Source organism: Zootermopsis nevadensis, unplaced genomic scaffold, assembly GCF_977971745.1.
Source record: "Zootermopsis nevadensis isolate Lab colony 2312 unplaced genomic scaffold, Znev_1.0 Znev_ptg000031l, whole genome shotgun sequence".
Taxonomy (NCBI): domain Eukaryota; kingdom Metazoa; phylum Arthropoda; class Insecta; order Blattodea; family Termopsidae; genus Zootermopsis; species Zootermopsis nevadensis.
Genome location: NW_028259163.1, coordinates 6,340,645 through 6,365,803, shown reverse-complemented (window position 1 = coordinate 6,365,803; position 25,159 = coordinate 6,340,645). Strand labels below are relative to the sequence as shown.

The following is a 25,159-nucleotide window of genomic DNA, read 5'->3' as shown; positions in this document are numbered from 1 at the left end:
TCCCAGCTGTATGTAATCTGAAGGTTCATTAAGGTGTTTAATGCGAGCCTACAACTGAACTCAGCAGTTAAAATTGATTTATATACACAATTAATTTAACATTACATCTAGTCGTATATATCCCGAGTGGCTTATGTCCTTAATTTTTTCTGACTGTAATGAAGCATTTCTTATTTCTAAAGGTCTATTTGGGACAACAAATCCCGCCCAATTGATCCTTGACGTGTACTTCGAAAGCAGAACTTTGGAGTATTGCGCCTGCTGTATAGATTTTACGTTATACTACACTGTCGGAGAAGTTGCCGTCAAGGCAAGGCGAAGTGTTTCGGGATATGGAAGAATAAAGGTACTAAATTATAATTATTTATTAAAATAATAAATTCGAAAGAATATAAAGTGTTGATTTAAAAATTCACTCTGGCCCCATCACGATGAATCATCGACTTGCTTAGTAAAGGGAACTTTTACTTAATACACTCTTATATCTTTCTCGTGCATTCCTTTATTAACGGCCAATAATTAGAGAACTTTTTATGTAGAACTGGTTCCAAACTTCCAAACTGGAGCTCCAGAGCTACGTGTTAGTTTTCATTCCTCAGACGAGCAGATGTCGACATGACACGAAGCCCTCTCTGCATTCTGAACTTTCGTCAGTGTTTGTCTCGTTAACTGAGCAGCACCTGAAGGTTCCGACACAGTCAATTCCTCAAACTATATAAACGAAACACGAACAGCTTTCCTTAGTTTTACTTTTGATGATTCTGTCAAAGACCTCGTCCATCTATCGGTATCTCTGCATCATTATGTTGTTTCTACATTATTCATAGATGGCACAATGAGCACTTCGCAATTTATATACGAACTGTGGTTTGGTAATCCATCTTCTGTTGTCAATCATTGACCGGTGTTTGCTGTAATCTGATAATTTCTTTTAGACGAGAGCTGCTGGCATAAATGTTCATAAGGTAAGTCATTTGTGTTTAAATGCCCTCCGAAATTAACTGTTCGTGTGTCATTGGCCTGATTCTTTTAACCTTCCTTGTTTTAGTTCATATGTGCTACAATTAATTGCTTCAAGCTAGATTATTATAGGTTCTAATTTAATTTGAATTCTTACTGCAATTTCTTGTTCATCTGATAAAGATAATTTGGTGAAGTTTGTTTGTTACTGATTGATACGTTTCTTCGGTACATGTGGATGAAGTGCCCTACTTTTGGGTCATCACTTGTGGTTATGCCCTCTCCATTTGAACTCTGATTAATCAGAGCCAATTTATAGCAGTTATGTTGGTGCAGTTTTATTCATTGCTCTGTACTATATTCCATTATTTCCAGTTGTATGTATTTATCAGTATGACCCAATAGAGGTATTAAAGTTAAGATGTTATGCTATGTACCGTGGGTGCAGTTGGGGGGGAAGGGGAGCTAAAGCAACAGATCTGTATGCCTTTATTTCCCATACAGAGTAAATTCTAAACCAGTGTTTTATTACTTATAGTACTTGCTTCTTGAGGAACCTTTGCCACCTCCTTATGTTAGGTTTCAGAATTGTTTCCCATAATTTGATGGGACTCCTTGGATGAGTGGTAGGTCAGCAGTTCAGAGGAAAAACTCCCTTCCGTCCGGTAGGATTCGAACTATTGATCCCAATTTCCATGTGGCCAAGACCCATGCCTCAGACTGCATGGCCACTGCCGTCAGCACACAGAAGACATAGTCTGGTAATTTACAGAAATCATATGATGCCATTTTTTAGACAACTGAAGTAGAAAATTATTACTTTTTCACAATCTTGAATTTCAGATTTGGGTAGTTGGAGCACTAGAACTTGCTTGAATGTACTGTACGTACGGTTAGATAACCTGGTAATAAGACACTTAACAGTTACCTGAGAATTGAGAATTGCTTCATTGGAACAGGAAGTAGTTTCTGTTACTAGTGCAGTGAGACCAGCTGCCTAAAGATAAGTTCTTAGGGTGGGACTTTCACAATCTGTATTGAAACCATCACCATTTCTTATAAGAAAGACAATTTTTCCCTCAATCCATGTGACACTTTTAGTTACATTTAACAGATTATTTTCAGTGTCTGTGCCAGTAAGTAAAAATAGACACACACAAACTTCAAACAGGAGCAATTTTAAATTTGTCACCATTTGAAAGCAAGAAAAGTCAATTTGAATTATGGTTTAAAGATACTGTTCTTTAGTTACATGTGATTTGAATTGTCCTGTAGGTTTACTTATAAATGTTCTTCTTCTACAAGGGCTGTCCGCTAAATTGTCAGGGCATCCAGCACCCAAGGAATCATATCCATGGCTGAATTGGAAAAATGTATTATGTATTTTTAAATTTAATTTTGACATTTTTAAGCTGTGTCTGGGTCATCTGTGCAGTGTTCAATCTTTTCATATTTTCATACAATTTATAAATGTTAATATTGACTCATATTTGGGTGTTTGTACTCTGGTTGATTTATTTTCAATTGATTGCTTTATGAAATTGCTGAGAGCACTATTTCTGTACACAGGAGAGAGACAGACTGTAATGAAAGATGCTGACCTAGTTATGCAAACATTTGCCTGGTTTTTTCACAGACTTGTGCACATATGACATAACAATTAGTTTCTTAGGTAACATAACAATGCACGCAGGAGTTCATATAAAAGCTGACCATTGTCAGTCCATATTTACACATTGTTGATATGGATATTACACATCTTCGTAAAGCTGTTTATTCCAAACGACCCTTCTGTATAGACGTATTTACGTCAAAATTTGTGTTGAATTTAATGGAAGCTTACAAAAGAGACAAAAAAATTTATGCAGTATTGAGGAATAATATGAATAAAAATCTGAATTAAAATGCCCATTAGACAAAGAAAATTTGGCCAGGATAGAAAGATGCGTATCTTTAGATGTGGAAAGAATACTTTGGGGAATTATTAAACTTACAAGGTATTGTTGAGGACAGTACAGAAAATTGTAGTACATCAGACAATGTTATATCTGTAAACAGCAATAACACAAACGAAAAATAATATAGCACTACGATATGACAAAATATCTGTCAATATGATTAATGCTGTTGCAAGAGTCAGGACCACAATACTCAAACTTCTGATATCACTTTCCATTTTGACCTCTCATTGTAACTTTCTTGTCACAGTGAATGAGGTGGACTGCAGGTTGACAGATGATGCTTTGTTAGTGAAAGAGAAGAAAAATCTCATCCATGACAGTGATGGACCGAGGGAGCAAAAGATGTTACCAGATGTCATTGTGAGATCACTGCAGATTGTCATCCACTCACTTTGTGTCCAAGGCGTCTTGTGCTGATTAACTCGATGCGTGTTCAAAAATCTCTTAAAACTCCATGTCAATTCTCATGTGTTTGAAGATCCTGTACTTTTGTCAACATTCATGCAGCAGTTCTGACACATGAATTGTCCACCTGGTTATTTTTTTTTGCAGTTAAATGACTTTCACATTTTCCCTAAACATTTTCTTCCATCTTTGGATCTTGGATGCCATTTAAACATGGTAATACAATGTGAGGAATCTTCTCTGTGAACCTTATGCATCATTTCTAGTGTTTCAGAAGCAACTTTAATGAAGTGTTGACAGAATTTTATTGTAAAGTAAACTTCAGTCTTGTGGACAGCGTCATTTGGCACGAACACTGTTTTCTAACTGAATATGCGACAGAGAACTAAGTTTTGTTTCTATTGTTCCAGAGCATTATGCAGATGGAGACCTGTCCCAACTGTTGGAGTCGGGAGGAGCGTTTTCAGTTGATGAAACGAGATTGTACTGGCAGAAATCATCGACGCTGTGGAGTATCTGCAGAAAGTAGGCAAACAGTTCACCTGCAGTTCTGTGCAATAAAATGTATAACAAGGCAGTTTAAAGCCTTAAGGTACTTCATTGTTTGTGTGGCTACAGAATTTTTTGATTTCATTCAATACGTCATTTATTCACTACAAACCAATCATTGTATTCTTGTCTCTTATTATGTAAAAAAAATCTCAAATAAAAATGTACAAACGTTACTCAGACTAGTGTACAATATTAATGTTTAAAGTAGATTAAATTGTGCAGGGGCTGGTGGTAAAGCAGAAGTATTTCCTAGCGTCTCAGACACCTTCATGCCAGCCCTCTGCACATAAGCAACATGGTAGATCCTCACTCTTAATCACGACTGAAGCCACAGCTACAGTTTAGATTGGTTAGGGTTAGTGGTATTTAATTTAATCAGTTACAATGACAGCTTAGTTTGGGTGGTATATAGCCGAAAAACAAAATACTGAAACTGGATCTCGTTACCACAGTAAGACCGCAAGATATACCATATTTTATCCCCTCAGTACAAGAAATTTATTTGTTAATCTGTTTCTTTCAGCTAAGCGTCATACACCAAGACCTAAATCCAGACAATATATTGGTAGATCTTCAGGGCCACATTGCTGTCGCAGATTATGGTTTATGCAAAGAGTTTGTCAGCTCTGAAGAGGTAGATATTATATCCACCTTATCTTTTGTTCAGTGTGCATACAAGGACACATAGGCTGTAAATGTAAGCGCTATGTGGACCGCTGTCCATCAGCGGTGCCCTTTATTTGAGGGGTGTCAAAGTATGAGACTTGACAAGCTTCAGGTGCCTGAAATTTGACCACACATTTTCACAGTTTGTGTAACTAAAAGATGTCACAAGGCCTGTGAATTTGTGGAGGTAAACATGAAGTGTAATACTGGATACTGAAAGGGATAATCCAAGGGCCTAGTTTAAATGTTATCTTCTTCTTCTTCAGTTGGCACTGCAGGCCTTGGTGGACCGTGGCCTCCCTAGTTTAAATATTATATGAAGATAAAATTTGTGGTACATGCAGCCTACTGAGTATGGTCACAGTTAATGATCTTACTTACAATGGCTGGGACGGGTAGGGAGAGAAGAAATGCTACAGAGTATCGGTGGGAAAAACTCTTGGAAAATGGCAGCATCAGAAATCATTAAGGAAAAGAATTGTAGCATTAAGACGGGTGTTAGAGAAATGGATTCTGAAGGCAGGAGGTGAATAGAAGTTGCTCAGGACTTTTCCCGCTGGTGGCCTTCGCTTTTGACGTGATCAGTTTTCTTTTCTGTTACCAGACACTTTCTAGGTGTTTTGTGCCCCAAATTCCTGTGACAGTTACTCAAAAGTGTTGTTTCCATCTTCAGGGTGATCGTGAGTATTCACGATGTGGCACAAGTCAGTACATGGCCCCACAGATATTCATCGGCGAAGGCTACGGCTATGTAAGTTTCTTATCCGTTAACGGTATGATAATAACGAGCTCTTGGTTTTATGTAACTCAGCCAGACATGTGATTAATGCTAACTAACAAGAAAAGACATTGTAATAATATGAGGGTTTGGAGCCACAAGCAATAACTTCATGGAGTTTGTAACGACACATGCATAAACTAGTCGGTATACACGAGAGGAGGCCAAACATTCGAGTGAATGTGGCGCAGTCAGCTGCCTTGCATCTGGCATGATGACATGCGTTTTTGTCATGTAACAGAATTTGAAAGCGAAGTACTAGCCAGGTAGTAAAATTCGAAATAAGTGTTGCTCAGATTTTGTTTCTTATGTGACTCAGCATGCAAGTAGCTTTAAGTGTCTACTTGTGGCGCATTACACCCAAAGTCAGAAAGAAAAATTAAGTAGCTATCACCAAACTTCATGCTTCAAGGCCATGGCAATACTTCGTATCCCTTACCACGCTCACCAACTAAAAGGCATGGGAATTAGAACTGAATGGATTTGAGTAGTTTATGTGATCAAGTGTTCACGACCCACATTTCAGATGTTCAATGAGGGCGCTGTGAGTGGCCTGGCAGATAACATAATTATTTTTAGTTTCAGTTCACTCTATAAGGAAGTCGAGGGTGACTGGCAAAGTGGACGCCACTGTTAGTACATGGATAGCATCCTCATGTACCCCCAAAAGAATGCTTTAAGGGGAGGAAGGCCATGCATACAGCGTGGTCAAGCCATAGGCCCATCCTTGCCAATAAAATTCTCTTAAAACTTGTGATTTAAGAGTCTATCAGTTCCTTGTGAAAATGTGGAGGCATTCTGTCTTGTTCCAACAGCCTTTCAATAGGACACTCTTCTTCAAAACAGGCGTGAGGAATTCCTGTGCTTAAGATGCCATTTTAACAGCTGTGAGTGTAGTGCGTCATGTGGAAAGATATGGAAACTAAAGCAGCACGAGTTATAAACTTGATCATATAACCTTCTAAAATTAATTTAGTTCAAATTCCTTTGCATCACGGTTCACAAGTTTTGAAGTGGCATACATTTCATGTGCACACTCTGTGTATAAGCGATTCTTGAACTGAAATAAACGTAAATATTCGCGAAAACTTGTTGCAGTAAATGGTATTGATGGAGCCACAGCAGTTGGGAAGATGTGAAACAAACGTAGAACATTTGTTGTTGCTTTCACCACAGAAAAGTATAAAAATGCTCGTGTTTGCTTTGTCGTGTTTGTCTGTCCACCTGTGTACCATTTCGATAATCGCTGAATGGGCTTTAATGGCATTTGATAATTTTCCTCACTTGCCTTCTAATATCATTTGTGTGAAATAAATGTTAGTATAACTGTATAATGTCAATTGTAAATGGTGTTTAGTAAAGTTTTTTTTCAAGGTTCTGACTGAGCACTCGAAGAAAACCATAAGAAAATTCACCACAATCTCTGGCTGGCTTAGAATCAGACAGAAAGCTATTGAAATAGATAAAAGAAGAAAAAGCATCATCAAACATAGGAATGATCCATATTAACCTGGAGGCAAGAAACGAACAATTAGTTCGTTCTAACCACAAACTTTCTAGTTGTGTAGAGCCTTGTGGAAAATGTACAAGTGCGCGATGAAATGAAAGTGTCAGATTGCGGTTCTTATCCGTAATTTTAATCGTTGTAGGAAGCGTACTGGTGGAGTGTTGGCGTAATGGCATTTGAAATGATGATCGGTCACAAGCCCTTTCCATATAACGAACATAGAAACGAAGAAGAACTTTGTAGGTAAGAATTTTGCATTCGGGAAGAGATCTGATGTATGTGTTTGGTGTGAACATCATTTTCTTTTGAACACATTTCTGTTGAAATTAGTTCACGGTTAACAGATGACTGTCTGTTTTAACGGGAATAAATTTGGTGTACGTGCTTGATACCTTTGGAGAATTAACCTTAGGCAGAGAAACAAAACACAGATTCAACCATGATTATAATCTTTAACAAATAAGTTTGCGCTAGACAGCAACTGAATGTAAGGAACAGAGAAGGGTTCCAAAAGCTGAAGGCATACAACGTTTAACATTGACCATCCTCCTTATCTCTTGCATGACCTATGTCAGAGATGTCCATGCAAATCAGACATTGACCACGCCACTTATGGCAACTTTGAGAAGCATTATAGACATTAATTGTGAATGCAAGTTTATCAAGTACATTTTTTAATGGCAAATACAAGAATGAAACTTTCTCTCGCAGCAAAATATTGCATCACCTACCAGACATTCCGTTGTCGTTCATGGACATTGAAGTTGGTTTTATGAGAAAAATGTTGCAGAATTCGCTTAGGTGGGGGGGAAACATGGAGCTCACGAAATCAAAGAATATCCATTTTTTGACATGAGTTCTTTTATCCTATCTGTTATCATATCGTAATATCAGTTCTAAACTGTGCCTAAGAAAATCAACTACAGTGGGAAGGTCCACACTGTTTGGGATTATTGATTCTGTTTCTAGACAATTTGATTCTTAAAGAATCTTGAGTTAGCAAAAATTCTGATGCACATCCCGAGCAGAACAACTTGCGTGTAACAGATGCCACATGCCTAGGACTGAGTGGAAGGCAACATCACAGTAAAAGGTTTACTAACACCCTCTTAGTACATTCCATAAAATTGCCAACAACTTACTTCAAACCTTGACTCTCCCAATAAGTGCAGTATTTTTAAATAAATTAAAGTATGGAACAAAATTTGTAGCCAAACTCAAGCATATATTTCAAGATCTTTGTATTTTCTGCACGACTGAAGAGTCTTTTAAATTGAGGTGCTCTCTCTTCTGCTTTATCACAGTTTACTCTTCAATCAATATTCTAGTACGTGCTTCTAATGTTTGTGCTTCATCCTCAGGGCATAAACTGGGATGGCATGTCCAGTAAACAGTTAGTGATGCCATGTGCACAGGATCTTGAGTGTGAGGACCTCACTGCCCCTGAAGAACATTTTGCAGAGAACGATCTTTCCTTTCTGTCACCAGCCAGTACGTGTGGCAACGAGAGTGAGGTGAGGGAAGGTGCTTTGTCTTATGTTTTATTATGTGGTGCAAAGCAACAGAGTTTATTTGCAGCACCAAGTGTTGGAGGCTGAGGGTTATAAAACTTAATAATGCTGTGGTTGGCCTTGCACCTCAGCTGGTATTTGCGTGTATGAATGTCTGCTGTTTCATTGGAACTGGCATCTTCACATTTTGAAAGATCATTACCGGGGGGTGGGGGGTGGGGGTGAATTTATTTTCTAAGGATAGGTTCCAGCGGCTGAATTAGGAGCTTATATTAGTTTCTCAGGAAGGAGACTGTTCCATGGAGTTAGTTATATATAGCCCAAATTAGAAACAAACATAAGTGCATGAATTATTAGCCATTCACATGGCAAAAATTCATTAATAAACCAAAATGTTTCAGTGTTTCTTTCTTGTTTCCTTCATCCCATGCCTCATTCCGGACCTTGATATTTGAACGGGGCAGCCTTGTTGCAGTGTTATTAGAAAGGCTCTTAGTGTGTTAATGCACCAAATATACAGTGGCAGCACTGTATCTACGTACTAAGCACTTGAAAGAAGAGCATCCCACGAGAATTTAACAGGGTGTGGGGCACTGTGTGCCATTAAATTTGAAGGCACAGAACATTTTTCCTGTGTTTGCAGTAGATGAAAGAAAGATTCACTTCACATATGTGTTTTACGTCCACAGATCCCATGGCTACTTAAACTGATTATAATCTTTGAGAGGCTGACAGCACGCTCAGCTAGTTAAAAAATTAGATCCATATAAATATGTTAGTCCTCTTATGGCGAGGAGTTGTTAGCATCCCACTTGATTTTCAGCTGTCCTCCATTTCTGGATGCCTTCTCCTCCTGCAACCAGAGGAAGTGCCGTGCAGTGGTAAAAGATGACTTAATAAATTGGTATTGGTAATGTAAATTGCATTGAGCTAATTCAGGTTCAGGTTCACTGTTGGACTTTACACATAATGAAGACATTTGTTTAATTGTCATGGACCCAATATACTCCCTTGCGGTACACCTGACGTTATTCTGACTTCCTTTGATAATTGCTCTCCTACTCTAACTCTCTGCGTTTGGCCTAAAAGGAATTCCCTTATCCATGCGACTACCCTCGAGTCCATGCCCGAGGCCGCAATTTTCGTAAGCAGCCGATCGTGAGGAACTAAATCGAAGGCCTTCGAAAAATCGATTATAATCGCGTCTACCCTTCCTCCGTTATCCATTGTGTCTGCAATGTCCTGGCAAACCGTGATTACTTGACTTTCAGATGAATATCCCGGCCTGAACCCATGTTGTCTGAGACAAGCAAAGGAATAGATATATTCAATATTTTTTCCTCATATCTGGAAAGAAAAGGTCTCTCCTGGAAGAATTGTGTTGGCATCTGTACTGATGGTGCCCCATCCATGCTTGACTCCATAAGAGGTTTTATTTCTCACGTAAAACAAGAAAATGCTGATGTTTTCTCAACACACTGCTTTCTTCACAGAGAGGTGCTGATTTCAATATCTCTTGGAGATGAATTGAAAAAAGTTTTTGATGATGCTACAAAAATGGTTAACTTTATTAAACAAAGCCCAGTTCACTCCATAATGTTTAAAAAACTGTGTGAAAACCTGGACAAAGAGCCCATAAATTTCTTCCTAAGTACAGAAATCCGGTTTCTGAGTAGATTAAGAGTTATATATAGGTTGTTTGAGCTAAAAGATAAATTGCAGGAATACTTTCAAGAAAACAATAAGCAAGATTTTGCCGAGTTCATTGAAGATGAAAAATGGTTGCAGAGGCTAGCCTACTTAGCAGACAATTTTAATTACTTGAATCAGCTGAACAACTTACTGCAATGCCCTGGAGAAAATATATTGACTTAAAGTGACAAGATTCTTGGATTTAAAAGAAGACTGAATCTTTGGAAAAATCATGTTGCAAAAGGGAATCTTGAGATGTTTCAATTACTAGTGTATGAAAACCTCCGTATGAGGTCTCTTGAGCAGGCAGTTTGATTTCATCTTTTTTTTTGTATTGTCAATAAACGTGAGAAAAACGTAAGTTTATTTTTTGCTTAAACCAACTATCAGAAAAAAATATATTATGTTTTCATTATGAACTTTAAGTTTACAAAAGAGACAGAAAGATATTAATCATGATAATAATTTTTATGAGACATGAATATTATTTCAAGGGTTCCGCAGGGGTAAAAAGGTTGAGAAACGCTGTTGTAACCTATCGAAGCAGAATTACCTGCTTCGCGGGTCATCATGCCGACTGAGCGTTAGAGGAATGTAAGGACCTTCTAAAATGATAGGCAGGGGAGAGGCGAAATGCGAAATGAAGAAGGCAGTTCTGGGTGCTGGGCAGGGACGCAGCAGAAGCAATGAATCTCACGAAATGAGCCAGAGATTTTAAACTAAATGGACGAACTGACCTGTTGAATTCGAAGCTCTTCTAAATAATATTGAAGGATTCAGCCCGTACCGCGAAGAAAACACCACACTTGACCGAAGCGAAGATCAACTGGTTGACGCTGTTTAAGGAAATAATCGCTGTTTATTCTGAGAAACATACGAAGCATACAAATGCGAAATGAAGAGTTACTGATTATTAAGTTAGATGGTACATATAATTATCACTGAGTAGGGTTTACACACAACATTCATGGAATTTACAAAAAATTGGAGATAAACCAAAAGAAATAATTTTCCTCAGATGCTCAGTTAAGAAATCCCATATCAAACTGTGAGTTACCAACCAAATGGTGTCTGGGGAGACCCTACAAATGGTGCCATGGACTGGGGTATGGAAGGCTGCTGACGATGAGTGTGTTGAAGTCTTTGACGGCGGTGCATGTAGCAGTGAGGGGAGTGTGAGAACTAAGGGCACAGTTTGGGTCGTAAAAAATGTGGAAGAGAGATGGCTTGCGCACGTAGGGAAGAATCCCCTTACTCAAATTTAATCTGAATGGTTTACCCATGATTCAAAGACTCTAATTAATTCTATATCATATTTTAAAGCCATGCTCTGTGACTTAGATGAACTATAAAAGAGTCATTTCGCCACCAGATTAGTATATTTAAACACTTTCCAACTTCTTTCGAATAGTTTCTTTCTCCAGGGGTGCTTTAAAGTTGATTAATTTCTTTCATCAAGATTAAAAGTATTTAATCACATTTCATTGCATAAAGAATTAACAGGGTTTTGAAGAGGAGAAATAAGAACGTTTGAAAATAATTTCGCCCCATTTTGATTTGTAGTAAGCTCCCTAAACAATTTCATTATTCCCCTTTGTCATATTTCTCCCTCTTAATTTTCAGCGCTCCCTCACGGTCTTCGGTGTTCTGTCATTTTGAATCGCGTGCCCTTTTTCCCCTCCCAGCTTCGAATCATTACCCAGAACTCAGGGAACAAAAGAGAGGCATTCTTAAAAAATCAATACTTCTCCAAATTGGATTTGTCCCTATAAAACTTCTTTCACAGCCAAACCTAAGTCAGTAATTTAACAGCCTGGATCTCGCAATGTGATCACAGCCCTTGACAACGCAAGAGCGTCTGCTGGTCTTGATGATGATACATCACCTCTTCTTCAGAGCAACAACGTAAAAAACCAGCAAAAACGGAAGGTATTTTTATAAAGCTGTTCACAAATTTGCTGGTATAAAATGAAAGATCACAAATTATAAATTTACATTCTGCCATATGGCATTTTTTCAGGTTTTAAAGTGGAAATTCACAACTCCAAGAGAAGAATTTGTGGATTTACTGAAAGATCAAATGACAGATGCAAATGTAAATCGGACACTATTGGCAAATATGTTCGATTCAGACTTTCAATTCCATCTTAAAGCCATTGATGCACTAAGCGAGGTAAGTAAGGCTTCATCATAAGTGTGAAATTTGACATTGCAGTATTTGAGGAACTTAAAGGTGTTATCATCCAGTTCTGGCTATAAAATATGAGATTGCTTGTTTATTATTGACTGATGAGTCATAAAATGTGGTCACCTGTGTTACATATTGAATGATATGTAAAATTGTGTGGTCTGTAAATGTTATGGAAGATCTTATATTAAACAATTTTGATTAAATGAATGATGATGACCTCTTGAGATTGAAACGCGTATGGCACTAGTGTCTTTTTTATAGTGTTTAATAGTTTTGTTTCTTTGCTTATTTTATATTCTAATACACTACACACTATGCAAAGTTTTAACATGAAAATTAGATTTGCTATTAGAATGAACAACAGCGAGCCCAGTGCAAAGAAGGAACGGGGACAATGGACAGAAGATCAAATGAAACTTGCTATAGATAAGGTTAGGAATAAGAAGATTTCAGTAAGGGAAGGAGCAGATAATTTTTCAGTCCCTAAAATCTCTCTTCGAGACAGACTAACAACATTGCAAGAAAGGGGAATGGTGAAAGTGACACTCAACATTGTTTGGTTTCGGAGAAATTTCACCGATGAGTTGGAGGAAAAACTACTCAGGCAAATAGAAGACCTACAACAGCGAGCATTATCTGTTCAAAAAGTTTTGACTAGGACTGGTCACATTCTCTTCCTTGTGGTGGTTTGGGCGCATGAAGACTGCGCCGATACTGAGGGAAATATTCAATATTACAAATGTGATTCCTGCAAAAGACGTTAAGGTTCATAAAGACTGAAATTTTCCATCAAAATTGAGGAAAACATTGTAAGTACTTTAGTGACCGATACTAGACGCCAATTTTTGTCATCATCATCATCATCATGATGTAGCTTTCGTGGAGTTAGGCCATTTGTGGCCTGTTCCGGCTTCACTTTTCCAAAAACCTCTTCTTCTTCCTTTTGGTACATAATTTCTTATAATTTTGGTTAGCCTGCTTCTTGCCATTCTGTCTACATGTTCAAACCATTTTGTTTTATAAACTTATGTTTTTTGTAATACTGGAACTATTTTCAACTCCTCTACAATTTCTGTATTAGTTTTGTAATCCTGCTGTCTTCCTCGTGTATTTCATTTCTGCTGCTCTGATCGTCCAATTTTCACTACCGTATAAAAGAGTAGGGAGAGTTAGTGCGTTGTATAATTTTAATCTGGCTTTATTTAAAGTTTTCTGCGGTTTAAACACATTGTTTATTATGCCTGTTCTTTTCAATTAATTGTTTAATTTGTGACTGATACCTTTTTCTCTCTCATATGAAATCAAATTTCCTAAATAGTTGAAAGTGTTCACGTGTTCTATTGTTTGGTTGTTGATTGCTATTTTACTTCTTAATGGAATCGGTCCTTTAAATTTCATTGATTTTGTTTTCTTTACTGAGATTGTTAATCCATATTCTGTTATACACCGCCACGGTGGTCTAGCGGTTAGAACGCTGGCCTTGTAATCCTGGGGTCTCGGGTTCGATTCCCGGCGGTGCCCGAATTTATAACTTGTGTTGGGCAAGGCCGTGGTCTAGGCAACACGGAGTTTTCCTCCGTGGCATCCCAACAATTACTCCATTCACACACAGAAGAAGGCAATGGCAAACCACTTCTGGATCATCTGCCAAGAACGTATATGAACAGGTCCCAGTCCGAGAAAAGGATGGAAGGATCCTGTTCATATGGACCTGTCCTCAGACAGAACACTAAATAAATAATTCTGTTATAACTTTATTTAATCGAAATGTAGCTTTCTGTGAATTATCCTCTGTATCTGACATTATCTTCTCGTCATCTGCAAATAATAAAGTATGAAGTTCTATGCTTCTAGATAGTGGAATACCTGATATTTCTTCGTTTTGCCACTTTGTTGTTATTTCATTCACGTAAATGTTGAAGAACGTTGGCGCACTCCTCTGTTAATCTCTGCTGGACTCGGTAATTTGGAATTGTATTTTCATGTAGATATCCATTATTAATTTTATTAAGTGATCTGGAATCGCTCTCTTTTTCATTATTCCGAATAGTTGTCCTCTTTGTATGCAGTCAAAGGCCTTTTCATAATAAATATGTGTTTAAATTGTATTATCCTCTCTTTTCTGTCAGCAATTTAAGGCATAATGTAGGGTCTGTACATGAGCGGGCTTCCCCGAATCCATTTTGTGTTTCTGTCATAAAATTCTCTGAATGAGCTTGAAGTTTTATGTTAAGGATTTTTGAATATATTTTATAGCATGTGTTCAGAATTCTTATTCCTCTGTAATTCTGTGGGTCTCTTCTGTCTTCTTTCTTGTATATTAGTATTACTATTGCATTTTTACATTCTTCTGGAATATTTTTTCCTTTATATACTTGATTCAAATAGTTCAGCGTTCGTAATTTAAATTCACTTGGTGAATATTTGTAAAGTTCTGAATTAATACGATCTTCGCCAGAGCTTTTACCATTTTTCATTAGCCTTAATCCCGTGTTTCTTCCTCAAGGTTCATTGTTGTTTTCCATAATTTTTTGTAATATTCTAAAAATGTGTTTTCATTTATTGACGTAATTACGTCTATACGGAAGGGTAATTCGGCAAACAAGGAAAACGTGTAAGATCCATATCAACAATGTGTGAATATGGACCGACAATGGTCAGCTTGCGTGCATTGTTATGTTACCTAGGAAACGTTATCTGTTTACTCGGCATTGTTGTAATTAAAGCCAATATATAAACTTCCTTTCCGTGTAGACGTATTTACGCCAGATTCTCCGGAACCGTGGTTCCACTGTCAATATTTCTCTTTGAATTTTTACCATTTCTTTTACATCTTTACTTATTAACTTTAATATTTTATAAAATTTGGTTTAGTTTGTGATCGATGGGTGGGGATGGACTCTTATTCTCCACTCTGAATGTACAGTTTCTCATGAGAAATGGACAGAGTATGTTTGTTAACACGTGCAAACTACATGTAACAGAGACTCTTGAATTACGAATCAATACAATTCAAAGTTCCTTTCAAGAATTAATGGCGTGGCCTTGGATTTATTCGGATTTCTGGAATGTTCTGGTATCACTCGCGTGTTAAGCAGTGAAAATGCATCGGTGCGAGAAATGGCTATTGTACACCCCTGAAACAGAAAGGAATTGAGAGAGTCGCGTTTTTCAGGAAGTCGAACTAAAACCCATCTGTTCACGTCGCTTATAAAAGCCATGCAGTTGATATGTTCGGACACAGTTTTAATGCCTAAAAAGACACTACATCAAAATACAAATGGAAGCCATGCATTTGCATCTTCGCATGCAACACGATTTGCAGCTGAAGTTAGGACTCAGACAGGAAAACCCTGCTCCAGACTCCAAAACATCGCTCGAAGGAAACTTTAATCGTCTTCTGCAAATTTTTGTCTTGAAGTCGGTGCTGACACACAGACCGCTGGATTTTAAATTCGGCAATGCTTCTGGACGTGGCCGATTTAAACCTGTCGCCTACTCTAAACGACGGGTTTCATAGTGGGTCTACCTGGCAGTACGTAGCCCGCCTTGAAACAGTCAGCGAAGGAACGATTTAAGTCGAAGCCTTTCAATTTCACCGAAAGAGATAATGTTCTCATATTATACGATGTTAAGTAACTGATGCAGTTGGTACAGGATCGTTATACCCCTACGACAATACATAACTTGGCGAGCAAACTGATTATTGGAAGAGTAAACTGCGAGACATGACGTCAGTGCATTGTTGTACTACGTTGACTGTTTGTCTCATTGTCGACTGTCTCTTAGTAACGGCCAGTTGACGTCTTGTGTGGCGAGAAAGGTGAACAAGCGCTTAATCGTGAATCGTAAATATTTTACTCAGATAATATAATTTAACCATAGGAATAATTTTATCATAAAATCTTCGTCGGGATGAAAAAGTTTATTCGTCGTATCAAGTCAAAAATTGAACGTGACAACGAAGGAGCTGGTAAAGTTGAAGCCTGCAGTGAACAGGAACAGGAACCCTCTGGACTGCACATCACGGACTTGCCGCCAGAGGTGCTGGCTCTCATTTTCGAAAACTGCTCTTACGATTTCTTGGCTAGACAAGTGAGGCCCATGTGCAGACGATTTCGCGACGCCGCCGCCTTAGTTCTCAATTGCGGGTTCTCGACCTTGGGGCCCAAGATAGATCGAGCTATGGTGGAAGCCGTGTCTGATTTTGAAGAAGGTCGAACATTGGGAGAACTTCTGGTATCGACTTTTCCTTTCACTTCAGCTACGGTGAATGTCTTGCCTCGTATAGGACGAGGTCGACCAACTGAACAACAACTGCTAACGGATCAACATTACATTGCACTGATGATGATGAAGTGTCAGGTAAGAGAGCGTTGAAGGACCGAATTTTTACAACAACTCGCAGGAAATTGAAGGGCGCTGTGTCACGAACAAACCCTTTTTAGTATTGACGAGGGTTTAACATTTCTGCTTCTAAAACAAGCGCGTGACTCCTGCTGTTTGACGCGGGCTGAGACGGGGCAGATTCAGACGCGTTCCTGAAAACTGCTCAAGGCCGAGGACTGCTCGTCACATCAACAACACGAAGCTAAGGGTGAAAGTGGTTTACGACAGCAATGGACGCGACGTCGAGCGTTTAGTCGACCAGAGTAAATTGTCAGCGACCTCAGAAACTGATCGACAATCAGGTTACAGTTCTGATACTCGTACTATGTACGCGTCTTTACGGAACAGTGAAAAATCAATAACTAATCAAAATGATATTCAAGAGGAAGTTAGGAGGAGACTAAATTCCGGAAATGCATGCTACTTCTCAGTTCAAAATATTTTGTCTTCCCGTCTGATTTCTAAGAACCTGAAAATTAAAGTATACAAAACAATAATCTTGCCTGTTGTTTTGTATGGGTGCGAAACATGGTCTCTCACTCAGAGGGAGGAACACAGATTGCAGGTGTTTGAGAATCGGGTGTTGAGGAGGATATTTGGGCCTAAGAGGGAAGACGATGGGGCGTGGAGAAAACTGCATAATGATGAACTTTAAAATCTGTACTCCTCTAATATTGTCAGGGTCATTAAGTCGAGAAGAATGAGATGGGCTGGGCATGTAGCGCGCATGGATGGGACAAGAGGTGTGCACCGGGTACTGGTTGGGAAGCCTGAGGAGAAGAAACCTCTGGGGAGACCTAGACGTAGATGGGAGGATAATGTCAGGCGGGATCTATGGGAGATAGGAGTTGAAGGAGACTGGATGTCGTTGGCCCAGGACAGGGTCCGGTGGAGGGATTTGGTTTGTTCGGTGATGAACCTTCGGGTTCCGTTAGCCATCTAGTTAGTTACTTACAAGGGAATGGTTAGGTTGGTCATGCCGAAACCTCACCTGAAATTTTGCTCATCTACAAAGCCCATCTAGTAATGATTGTACACAAAATTTCAGCTGCTGATGCGCTGTGCAAGGCTGCGAAAAAATTGCTCAAAGTTGGTACGTATATTTAAAATTCGCTCCGCCGCGCATGCGCGTGACAGCAGCGCGCCATTCACGGGTACATTGCAGCGGAGGGCGTGGGCTAGGCGCTGGTGAGAGGGCAGCGAAAGACTTGAGAAATGTCTCTGTCTCTCACACACACAAGCGCGCGTAGTTTATTGAATAAGTACACAGGAACCATCTACATGTACGTATCTACTACAAAAATTCGTGATTTGTCGTCTATCAAAAAAAAATGACGTCATCAACAACGTCACCTTATATTTGTTTACTCGGCATTGTTGTGGAACACAACAATGCCGAGTAAACAAATAACGCTTCACTACCAAGCCAGTCGCATGATCACTGCTCCAGAAGTAATGAAGAAAGTTGAAGGAAGACGTTACCAACACCAACAAGTTTAAACTGATACTAATAATAATAATAATCATTGAAGTCATACTACTCAAACAACCCCTCCGAAAGGGGGGGTTGGTTTAATTTTTTACTCAAGGGTTAAAACACTTGAATGAGACACTAAACTAATCCCCCGAAGGGGTGGTTAGGTTAGTGTTTTACTCAAGATTTTAAAACGCAGCCAACCCCCCGATGGGGGGGGGGGTTGGCTGCGTTTTAAAAAATTGCCCAACTTCCATGAGAAGCTCCGAAAGGAGCGCTTTGCTCTAGTATGTATATAATACGCAGGTATTTTATATGCTGCTTTGTGGAAACAATGCACCGAAACAAAAGACTGTTCATTCACCAATGGCTACTTGTACATGTACTAATATACAGCAAAACCTCTCAAGTTGGACATCCCTATATATATTGGACACTTTTAATTGGAACCGGCGAATATCCTATAATTTTACATGTCCACAATACCCTATATCTTGGACACCCCTTTTGTTGTTGTAAGAACTTAAGCTTCAATACTTTTCAGGGAAACGTTTACAGTTACATATTTTGTTGTTTCGAATTATTGACTGATGAATGTCTTCTGTCTGGAGGATTAGCCTATGGTTCAGGGGGTAAGAGACATGAACCCATCGTTGAAATGCAATGAAGGTGTTTCGTTATTCTTTCTTTGAACCCTCCACAGAACTACGAAATTGCAGATACATTTTTAACTCCACCAGCACTGCGCTTGCAATTGAGTTCAATCTTTGTTAACAGAAACTGGATTTTCTTTTTGCGACGGGGAAGGGAAATTTGATGGAATTAACTTTATAAAATTTCACTGAGTCTGGGGTGTAGTGTGCAATGAATGGGAATGGATTTCAAAAGATTGTTGCTATTGCTACTTTTGACGGGTATTTCACCAGTATATTTTATATTAGCTCGCAGAATGCGTACAAAAAAATAATGTACAAAATTATGCACTATAATTGTGACAGAAATGTGAAGCATCAATGGAATGTTTGAAACAAATATTCAGTTTGGCTGTAATATTGCGTCCTTCATAGACCTGCATTGCAAGTCGCAAAACGTTGACAGCCTTCCACATTGCAGTGAAATATCTGGTAATCACAATGTCACTAAATCACCTCCTCTACTACGCGCAAACAACAATAGTTAAGCTTCTAGCTCCGCGGAGACTAATCTTTCAATGCCCTCTCAGCGTCAATCCCACGCCCTCCGTTGTAATGTACCGGTGAATGCCGCGCTGTTGTCACGCGCATGCGTGGTGGCGCGAATTTTAAATATATACAAACCAACTTTGAGCAATTTTTTCGCACCCTTGCACAGCGCATCAGCAGCTGAAATTTTGTGTACTAGCATTACTGGATGGACTCTGTAGATGAGCAAAATTTCAGGCGAGGTTTCGGTATGACCAACCTAACCATTCCTTTGTTAGCTGTTGTCCGCGAGGTACGAGAGTAGACGTGGCCTTGTCAGCCGTTGCTTGTGTGGAAGGAGGGAAAGTGGGTTCTGCGCATGCGCTGGTGATGTATTCCTTACCTAAGAACGTTATGCTATCAGTGAGTCAGTACATTAGCTCACGACGTACGGCCTGTTTAAGCTGCAGGTGTTTTTCGGTCCGCTAGTAGCACAGAATTCTACCCCACCTCCCTAAAAGATGTCAGGTCTACTCTCGTGGCTCGCGGACAATAGTTAGAAACAGTTACTTCTCTTGTAAAGAATAGTTGGATACGAATAGCGTGAACAGCCAAAACTACCCAAAACAAAATCGACTGTTTATTCGTCAATGATTTAACCGACGACATACCAACTACAGAGTTCGTAAACAGCCGCTCATAACTTGAATAACGTTATCAGAATTTCATATTTGTGAACTGAAGGAAACGAGAGACATCGTTAGGTAAGTTGACAGCCCGTCTGACAGTTTCCCTGTTTGTTTGCAGTACCGCGCGTTGAAATCCGTCACCTGGAGACACATTTACAGCCCCTACTCCGTCTCTGGACATCTGGCGTGCTTCTACGCCGGCAGTTTGCTGGACGAGTTCCTCAGTTTCCTGCGACTGGGCCGCGATTCTCCAACCGACTTGGGGTTAGCCATGCTTAACCCAGATAATGAAAACAAAGTCTCCAAACTCTTTTACCAGTGCTTGTTATTCATGGACCACTTCAAGAAAATAACTAAGAAATTCAAACTCGATTGTTCCACCTCTGGGGCAAAGCTTATTGACCTTTGCCATCGCATGACAAAGAAACAAGTCGGGACGACCCCACATAAGCAGGCGGTGACAGTCAATGGAACGGAATGCCACGTCAAGGCTCATAATAGGTAAGGAAGGGCACATTAACTTGGGGCCCCGCGACAGGGAAATCCTTTTATCAATAAATAACACGCCATCTCCAGTTTCTACTGCGAATTAACAACACTGTCGGTCTCCAGACACGCATGGGGTGCATACGGAATTTTGGTAGGGAATCCTTCTGGAAGAAGACCACTGGGCTGACCAGGAAGGCGATGGGAGAATTATATTAAGATGGATCGGAGGGAGGTGGGCTGTGAGGATGGCAAATGGACAAAGTCGGCGCAGGATCGTGGCCGGTGGCGGGCTTCGGTGGACCTGCGCGTTCTGCGACCAGGGAGTTAGTCTGTCGGTCTCCAGAGAGCGCAGCGGTGGTACGTTCTTCATGCGTGGCTGATCTGACAGCCCTCGCTAGGTCGCGATTGTATTCGTGCACTTTCAGTTTGGAATGATTTTGCAAAATACTTTTGAGAAGGCCTCGTTTATAGTAAAAATGCGTCTGTCTCGCCGTGGTATAAATTATTGTTCAACTTGAAACTGATGCCGTCAGTCACAGCGACTTGTTTGGTTAAAGTAATCCGGAAACTTGGCAAGGAGGCTTGATCACAAATTACGTAAACGCACGTTACTAAAACCTACGTTTGTCTCAGTCTGTTCACTTCTGTGGATCGAGCAATTGCTGTTTGTTCTGAATCCCCGTCCTCGTTGCTGAGCGTGAATTTGCGTAAGCAAGAAGAAATATCAAATCTGAAGTCGGAGACGGTCACCTTGATCGAGATTTTCCTCTTTGACTTTCTCGTGAGACTCCGTAAGAGCGAAACCTCCATGAACGACTGTCCACTGTTTTTGACTTTTGTTTCTTTGTTCGAAGAATCCCAGCCGATTGCTGACGGGCATTAAGAATAGCGCTTCAACGTGAAAACAGGATAAGTTATTGGCAGCGCGTTCCTTTACGTACGTCTGTCTGTCTGTCGTGGGAGATGTTCCGGAAAAAAAGAAAAGCGATGTTGCCTTGTCGAAAACCGTGTGAGGTAAACGGTTGTCAAAATGGGCCGCTGTCCGGCCCTCCCCCCAATTTAAGCCCCCCCCCCCCCCCCACTGGACGATAATTTCGAAAGTCTTTAACGGCTACTTCATTTTGTAAATCTGATTCCCTGAAAGGACTTTGGTACATTTGCCATATTAAGAATCTGTTGGAGTGGAAATCGTTTTCCATGCGAGGTCCGCCGGACGTTCTTCGGGTATTTTGCAACGCTTTATCAGGTTATGAGGTTATGTAATCTTGAATAACATACGGTGATTGTCTGGGCTTGACAAGATACGATAACCCACTGGTCTCATGGGTGCAGATTCTGCTAGGTGGGAGCCTCCCGATGTCAGAGTGTGGTTACATACAATCACAACATTTGTCGTTTTAAAATTCATTGAGCACAAGTTAGACCACGGACCTCTGACTCATGCATGGCCTGAGCTTGATTTCCGCAAAATATCTCCGAGCTTTGTTGCAGTTACAAACAGACAAAGAAATTTCGTTGGAATCCCGAAATCTGGGTAGGGGAGTCGGAGGGAAAGTAACAGAGCACATGGCGCCTTCGCCCCCCTTTGACCTCTTCGTGTGACATAGACGAAGGTCGCTGGAATTTTGCACCCAGTTCAATTCCCTGCACTGAACACGGCACAATCGTTTAATCTGTGTTTGTGTTTCTTACAGGACGCCTTACACGTGGTTCAATCGCCTGCCTTCATCTCATGCTCAACCTAATCAGTGGAGCGAAGAGCCGAGTTCGATATATCTGCGCATGAGCCAACCAATCAATGGCAGGAACCATTTCTTCCTCGAGAAGATTCACCATGAAAAAGAACTGCTAATTCGGAAAGACCCCTCTGCATTAATATTAAAATACGTTGTACCTTCTCTTTACAACGAGTTTCACAAGAATTATGGCTATTTATTTTTTTATGGAATCTTGGATCTGTCGGAAGGCGACTTCAATTTCAACGAAGAAAGATCTCCAACCATTCAGCTTTTCAATTATTTTAATCTTGATTCCTTTACTTCACATAACGAAACTGATTCTTCTGACAGAGTAATTAATGTTCCAGAATCCCCTAACATGGACCTCAATATTGACATAGAACATCAATCACCGTTAAGACTGGCCCCAATAAAATTTTCTGATAACTCTCTAGCATACATTTCGGACTCCGATGTAATCGTGATCGGTTATCGCCGGATCCGCTTCAGGTGAACCATGGAACTAAATTCGTTTTTAAAATTAGTATAAATTGCTCTGCGTCTCTTGCAAAAGGCCTAACTTCTACGTTTCAACAAGTGGTGGCTCGTTCATCAGACCTGCAGCAACCCCTACATTTTTTCAAAAATTGAAAAATTTATTTTTTGTTTTTATATAATTTGTAACACTAATTGTAATTTATTCTAAGCGCGACTGGCTGTGCAGTTTGGTTCAAATCTGATCTGGGTCTCTCATTCTTACGTACTTTGTTTTTCAGCCATGTGACAAAGAAACAAGACATCTTCATGTACATTGGAGTTAAGTTACTTGATTAAATGTTTGATGCTATTTGAAATGAATGTGATAAATCAGGAAGTGTGTTCAGACTTTCTGCAACATTCTGGATAAAATGGTAGCTGAACACGTTGCAGCACATTTATTCTGGAGTCATCATAATGAACTCTGTACTTGCTAAAAGAGAAACAGGAATACAATCATAACTTTCTTGACAACATAAATATTAAATACATTTATTTCCATGACCATAAGAAAATAACATCTATAAAATATTTACAAGGTACATCTCTAAACCACAGGAAAATAAAAACTGAGCTACTACAAACAAAACATGTTACTTAAAACATTAATTTTTTTATATAAAATTGTAATGTTATATTATTATTTTTCTTGTTGCTGTGGTGGGTGTTCTGTTGTACTCTTACAATCAAATGTTTCCATGCTCTCTCCATCAGATCACCCAATTTTCTTCCGTTTTCATATTTTCAAGTTTACTTTCTTATCTTCTTATGTCTTGTACAGCTTTTTTTTTTTTTTGCTTTCTTCGAGCTTTTAAACTTTTTCTGAATGACTTCTGTATGATCAGAATCTAAAAGACAAAGTTTTCATAAACATACACAAACAATAACATGGTTGTTTAAGCTACCATGGGCTATCATCATGAATATGATCATAATCACGATAAAATGCTAGGGAAACATATAAAGATTACACGTGTATCAGTAATACTGTTTTTACCAGAACCTAAGACCCACATTAAAAAATATGGGCTTAAAAAAGGAATAAAAATTAAAAATATTAAAAAAGAATAATTCTGCCAACAAACAATTACAATATTATAAAGCTTAGCAAAGCTATGGCTAGAAGTGTCTGCGCACAGAGATGGCAATCACCCTGACAACGGAGGCATCGAGGACCTCTGAAATACAAGACTACGTGGAACATATTAATTAAAAATACAATTTTTAAGAAAAGGTCCTGATCCTACCAAAAACTACTCTACAGGGTTCTGTTGAATTTAATTTATAAAATTCATTACATGTTACACACGTACACTCCATAACTGACGAACTGAGAATATAAATACATATATCATTGTAAAGATATGTAAAGCTCTAATGTCCTCTCCAAACTATTACAAAACATAAAATACGATTTTCAAAATCCCACACAACAAAGATTAAAGAGTACACATACCTGAACTACTGTCAGAAGAAGAAGAAGAAGAAGAAGCAGCAGCAGCATATGAACTGGAGTCAGAGTCACTAGAGTCATCACTGGAATCTCTAACGAGATTTACGATTAACTTTGGCACAAATCGAACTTTTGTCTGTGCCTTCAAATGATGTCTTAATTCATCACTATAAATTACAAATCAATCCGTTAGTATACATTGTAAGAATCACCTTACATGAAGAAATATGATAAGCACAATATTGGATGTTTAACTTCAAGCATCATCACCAAATATACTGGTCGTGCTGGCTTCAAATGCCCAGGGACTCAGTTTCAAGACCAGTTACAAGTACAGATTTTCTGCATTTCATCTCAGTCACTCATTTCTGACAATGAATACAAAGAAAACCAGAGCCTTTATGTTAGACAACATTATAATAAGAAATTCTTGACTTTTGTCAAATTGGCAGAGGCCAATAAACAAGCTAACGCATTTTAATTCAAGTCAATAAAATTTAAATTTAATTTAAATTCAAGCACGTTTGAAATTTGTTTTGTGTGGGTTTATTTTACAGCATAATATTTTGCTGGAACCAGTATCTGGTTCGTTATATGGATAGCCTTGCTATAAAAGAAAGGTTCTTCAGGTGAAGGTTTTATTTTACATAAATTAAGATATTGCATAGGATGGAACTGTCTGAAAAAAAACCTATGTGACAGAACTTTTATCAACTTACGTCAGTTCTCCCAAGCCTATAGATGTAAAGAAATTGATGGCAAATTGTGTATTCTTGGGATCGTCTAGTGGAAACAGACCCTCATATGCAACTTGCATAGTTCTGCAAATAAAAAATAAAAATGTAACAAAATGTCTGTTCTGAAAACAGCATTAGATTTCCCACATAAGGTTACTTTAATGTGTAAATATAAACAGGATGTCCAGCAAATAATAAAATAAAATACAAACTGAATTGTATATTATTATTTTAAGCTCAATCACACAATTCACTAATAAATCTCTCTATACCTTTTTCTGTATGAATGC

At 39.0% G+C, this 25,159-nt stretch overlaps 1 protein-coding gene across 7 annotated transcripts; it reads left to right on the top strand.

The window, feature by feature from the left end:
• Positions 1-884: 884 nt before the first annotated feature.
• On the top strand, positions 885-25,085 carry LOC110836822 (uncharacterized). Of its 7 annotated transcripts, none has more exons than XM_022078448.2 (9): positions 885-965; positions 3,737-3,851; positions 4,402-4,512; positions 5,218-5,295; positions 6,972-7,072; positions 8,191-8,343; positions 12,053-12,205; positions 20,054-20,436; positions 22,119-25,085. In XM_022078448.2, the coding sequence occupies exons 6-9, from the start codon at positions 8,209-8,211 to the stop codon at positions 22,654-22,656; spliced, it is 1,209 nt and encodes a 402-aa protein (XP_021934140.2). In that variant the 5' UTR covers positions 885-965; positions 3,737-3,851; positions 4,402-4,512; positions 5,218-5,295; positions 6,972-7,072; positions 8,191-8,208; the 3' UTR covers positions 22,657-25,085. The 7 variants fall into 7 exon arrangements, with proteins under 7 accessions (XP_021934140.2, XP_087215677.1, XP_021934142.2 ...); XM_087359551.1 differs by having other exon boundaries at positions 8,191-11,961; XM_022078450.2 differs by lacking the exon at positions 5,218-5,295.
• Positions 25,086-25,159: the final 74 nt, after the last annotated feature.

What these genes read in the sequence shown, in the direction of transcription:
- LOC110836822 (XM_022078443.2), top strand. Translation starts at nt 16,139, where the DNA reads ATGAAAAAGTTTATTCGTCGTATCAAGTCAAAAATTGAACGTGACAAC. An exon ending in TGATGATGATGAAGTGTCAG is followed by an intron (nt 16,589 to 20,053) that starts GTAAGAGAGCGT and finishes GTTTGTTTGCAG; the next exon opens with TACCGCGCGTTGAAATCCGT. An exon ending in CACGTCAAGGCTCATAATAG is followed by an intron (nt 20,437 to 22,118) that starts GTAAGGAAGGGC and finishes TGTTTCTTACAG; the next exon opens with GACGCCTTACACGTGGTTCA.